Source organism: Cicer arietinum, chromosome 3 (assembly GCF_000331145.2).
Source record: "Cicer arietinum cultivar CDC Frontier isolate Library 1 chromosome 3, Cicar.CDCFrontier_v2.0, whole genome shotgun sequence".
In the NCBI taxonomy this organism is placed as follows: domain Eukaryota; kingdom Viridiplantae; phylum Streptophyta; class Magnoliopsida; order Fabales; family Fabaceae; genus Cicer; species Cicer arietinum.
The window spans coordinates 73658976-73664300 of record NC_021162.2 but is presented as its reverse complement, the minus strand read 5'-3'; the positions used below and the strand labels follow the sequence as shown (position 1 = coordinate 73664300).

The 5325-nt window shown below is 22.3% G+C and overlaps 1 protein-coding gene across 1 annotated transcript in view; it reads right to left on the bottom strand.

The window, feature by feature from the left end:
* The window catches only part of LOC101495104 (WRKY transcription factor 71), a 2120-nt gene extending 1858 nt beyond the window's left edge, over positions 1–262 (bottom strand). Inside the window, exon 1 of the mRNA XM_027332323.2 lies at positions 1–262. This exon is cut by the window's left edge and continues 188 nt beyond it. Within this exon, the coding sequence (XP_027188124.1) occupies positions 1–132 (132 nt within the window). The 5' untranslated portion in view covers positions 133–262.
* Between the last annotated feature and the right edge of the window lie 5063 nt (positions 263–5325).

The window sequence follows — 5325 nt, the reverse complement described above, 5'->3', positions numbered from 1 at the left end:
CTGCAATCCCAATAACTCCAGGAACCCTACAGAGCTCTTTTCTTCAGATAAATCAAACACGCTTGGAAATGAATACTCATCATAAGATGATCCAATAGCATAATCATTCATATTCGCACGCCCTTTTTCCATCTACGTACCTCACTAATGTTACTAATTAGATAGATAAGATAGGGTTGGTTGATTTGGTTTATAGGTGAAGAGAGAGAGAGAGAGAGAGAGAGAGAGAGAGAGAGAGAGGTTTTGGGTTTATAGAAGAAGAAATAAAGAAGGAGAAAGTGAAAGGTGTGTGGAATAAGGAATAGGGGGTGGGAACAGTGAATTAGTGAAAACTTGTAGAACAAGTAGTAGTAATGTTAATGAACATGAGTTGACCGGCAAGTGTAGGTAATAATTTGTACGGAAAATGTTTAGAATCAAATTCAATGTTCTGTATTGATTGATGACGCATTCATACGTAGCGTTTGACCCATTCTTCGTGTGTGAATGGGGTTACGCCTCTGCTTTATTCACAAACGTTGACGCCGTTTCATTTCATACATCAACTCTTGTTGCTATCCATGCCTCCACGCCTTTCTCTCATCACCGTCAGATAGTCAAATTTCAAATCATTTTTTCTTTTAATTCATTTTTGCTAACTTTATCAATCAAATATTTATATAATTCTTCTGTAACACATGTATACGCACATTCATTACATAATAATAAAATTGTGTGTTTATGAGAGGATGGATAGCTATATAATGTAAATAAAGACGTCCAAAAGTTTTTTTTTTTACAAATAATATAATTCATATTAATTCAGTTATTGGAAAGCAGTTCTCAAAACATATAAAATTTAAGGCATGCAAAGGTTCAAGAATGTTTATTTATTGCTTTTTAATTATTATTTTTTTATAAAATTAAGTTTAAATAAGTCGAGTCTAATAAATTTATTACATATATATACAGTACTTCGCCTGTTCCAAAATAATTGAATATTTTATTATTTAACACATACTAAAAATATATATAAATAAAATAAAGAGAATATTATATTTATCAAATCACCTTTATTAAGTATTTATGTATTATCAATGTCAAAAATATATAATAAAATATATTATATTATAAATTATGCAAGTATTATTAATCAAAAGATACAAATAAAAAGAATTGTATTAAAAATTGAAATAATTAACTAGTTTAGAATCAACCTTTTTTTATAAATGACTCAATTTTTTTTATTTTTAAATATCATCAAATAATATTGATAAAGTCATTTACTGATTACACACTACACTAATGAGTTTCTAACTCTCACCTAATTTCATGAGATATAAATAAATATCTTACCAATTAGATTAATCTCATAGATTACTTTCTCTACAATAAATGTGGTATTTGTTTATTTTATATAAATTTAAAATAAATATAATAATAATTTTATTAATTAATTACTTTTATTATTTATTGATATATTTTTATTATTAGAAATATAAAATTAATATATTATTTGAGAGTGTTGTACATAATACATTAATCAAAAAATTGAAAGAAAAAAAACTATTAAAATTATATTGAAAATAAACAAATGACACTTTCATTTCACAGATGTGGCGGTTATTATAGTCCTAAAATATCAAATAATTTATGTAACCAAAATATCATACAATCCAACGAGGTAATATTTTCTATCCATAAGCAATGTTTCCTTCTTGAAAACCAAACGTACACTAAAAGAATATTACCACCACCTATAAGTATAGGGTTTAACCACGAATTTATACCAAAGCGAGGGTTCACAAATAATACTAATAAATGACATTACACCCTTAACTCATCCTTCTAGAAGCAAAAGATTTATTGAAGTTTCCACTTTTGATTTGGAATATTTATTGGAAAGAACGGATCGGGTTGCTTTGTCATCTCCGATTTGGATCCGCTTTAAAGTAAAAAGTCGTCTAATAAACCAAATTAAAATTACATGCCGTTTGATTTATTATGTATTTAGAATGATGTTTACAGATGTAATTATCAGGAAATTTTATTTTGTAGATACACTTTTTTTTGGTTAAAATTTAGTTTTCTTTAATATAATTTATATTTGGATATTTTTTCTACAAACATTAATATTTTTAAAAATGAATTTGTTTGACTTATATAGTTAAATATGTATTTAACTATATATTTATTAAAATATATATTTATTATAGTATAATATTAATTTTGCGGTTAATGTATATTATAATTTGTGGCAAAATAGTAGTTTTTTTTTTTGTACTTCTAAACATAAACGATTCAAAAATATTTAGACCATACGTAAATTTAAAGTAAAATTTAATTTGTATAATTAATTTTTTAAGAGGACTAAAAGATAAAAAACCAAACATGCAATTAGTATGTATTACTCCTAGTTTGTTAAATAAAATTAATTTGAATCAATCTAATTTATATCAACTTAGACCAACTTAGATCGTAGTGTATGGTTTTCTTTTTAATGAGACGTGTGAGTTTCATTGATTTCAATAATAACTACAATGAGTTACTTCATAAATAATTTAATATAAATAATTATTTTTATTAATTAAATTATTAATTAAATTATTAATTATTGATATAATTTATTAATAACTAAATACACAAAATTTTATATAAATTAAAAATTTGTAGTTATGAAATCTAACATTTGTAAAAAATTAAAATAATTTAAAAATTTATTATAAATTAAATTAAAATGATTTAATGAAATATAATATAATTTTAAATTTTTATGAGATTCTGTGCAGTAGTAGTTGATCTATTCAACAATTTTTTTATTTAACGATTGAATTAATAAAATTCATCGTATTTCATTTATTTTAAAATAATTGAATTATTGAACACATTAAAAAAATATAATTTTTATTAGTATTGATGTATTATTAATATCATAAATATATAATAAAAGATATTGTATTAAAAATAATAAAAAAATGTATTAATTAAAAGGTACAATTGAACGAGATAACTATTTTTGAGTAATTATTTTATAAATAGATCAATTATTTTTTTAAAAAGAGTACTACTAATTAATAATATTATATATGACATATTAAAAACTAATATTACTTTAAAATAATACCAATTCGGTTTGGAAGGTATGAAATAGCAAAATAAAAGAAAAATATATTAACTTAACTAGAATATAATAATAATTATTAAAACATAAAAAACTAATAAATAATATATTAATACAATATCTCAAATCAATTATAAAATAAATAATATATGTGGTTGAGGTTGATTAGGTCTCTAAAATAGAATTTGAAGTATTTGTTTCATGCAATTTTTTAAAAACAGAGATATAAAAAAATTCAATTGAAATATTTTGTTTATTAAACAATTTTATCCTTGTAAATCTACTATTTTTCCTTTTTAATTCCTTTAAAAGATTTCATCAAACATTACTCCCTCAAATATTTTATTTTCTAATTTTGGTCATTGTTTTAAGTAAACTCATGTGTATCATTTAAATATTTAAATGATTTTTTTAAAGCATTTTTAAAATATTATAAAAATCGTACCTACAAAAATTTAATTTTTTTAACAAAAGATTAATTAAATATTAATTTTTAAGCACAAACAAAAATTAAAAATTCATATTTAATTCACTACTCAATAAAAAATTCTAAATTTTTGTCGAAGAGTGGTAAACGCAAAACATTTGAGAAACCTTAATTTGTTTGATAAAAAAATTTTGAATGACTAAAAACGTAAAATGTTATATTTATAGTGGCAAAAAATGTATTTAATTTTTTTTTTATTTAAAAAAAATGAGTAATATTATTAATAATAATATTTTTTTAAACTAATGTAAGTTGGTTTAGTTGGTAAGCATTTGACTCATAAATCGTGGATTTATCTCCTGTTATTGATGTGAAGATATTTTTTGTGGATAATTTGTAAGTAGATTTTTTGTATAATTGGAGTCTTAAGAAGACTTGTCTTGATCCTAATAAGCTATCAAAATTCAATTCTTCTTAACTTTTTTTAATAAAAAAAAAATGATTTTTTTAAAACCATAAATGGAAGAATATTTCTCTTATATCTCATTTTCAATAAAAAAAAATATCCATTATATTTTATATTGAAATTTATATACGAATATATATATATATATATATAATTAATTGTTAATTTAATAAAAAAAATATTAATGAAATCAAATAAAAAAAAATAAATAAAAAAATATATAAAAGTTAATACAATCGAGTAAATATGCCAAATAAAATATCGTGTTTGATTGGAGTTGCTAATTTATTAACATGACACAACATTTCAATTTGTCATTTAAGGGTATCTGAAATAAATATAATATGTAACAAAAATAAAATATTTGATATAAAAATTATAAATAAAGTAAACAGATAAAATACAAATGTTTTAATGTATTGAATTTTATATATGTAATTCATAAATAGTTCTATGGAAAAAAAAGATTTTTGATTTATTACGATGCAACTCCATTATTTTTTATTTTATTTATTAGGATGTAAATTAGGAAGAAAAATAAGAGGCAATTTTTAATAAAATTGAATTGAAGCTAATTTATTTATAATAAACTGCAAAATAGTAGGAAATTATTAAAATGTTATAGTATGTTATTTTTTTTGATACATCTACTGAATGACAACAACTTAATGTATTTTTTATATTTAACATATTTATTTAATTTGTTAATATAATTTAGTTTTTTATTTATTAAATTAATAATTAATAATTTATTTAAATAAATATATGGTAACACATATTCGCATCATGAGCATGCTGCCTCTTCTCGGATGGAAAAAGAAAATCTATTCGCAATGGAGCACACTTTTTTTTAGAACCACAAAAGTGATAAAACATAATCTGTCTGCAAGCATAACGTATCTTTTTTTTTTTACTTTGACTCAACAAACATTACATATCTTTTTTTTTTTTCATGACATAAAAAAGCATAACATATCTAGAGTCGGTGGATGTGTCTATTTTATTGCGATTAATCTTTTAAAATTTCCACGCGCACAAGCAAAGCAAGGCTTAAACACTAAACGAGTGAGATAATTAACGCCTAAAACGGCAAGGAAAAGCACATACACACTCAAACACAAAAAGGAAAAACAACAAACAGAAAAGTTACAACATACGGAACTATTTCATTTCCACAAATTTTATCTCTGTGTGACGGAAATTAAAGGGAAAAGGAAGATTGATGCACGTGTGGTTTTAAGTGAGCCACGAAATTCATGCTACTAAGCTCCGTATAAGCACTTTGCTTCTTGCTACAGCCTACAGGGCTACCATGTTTTAATTACTTTTGTT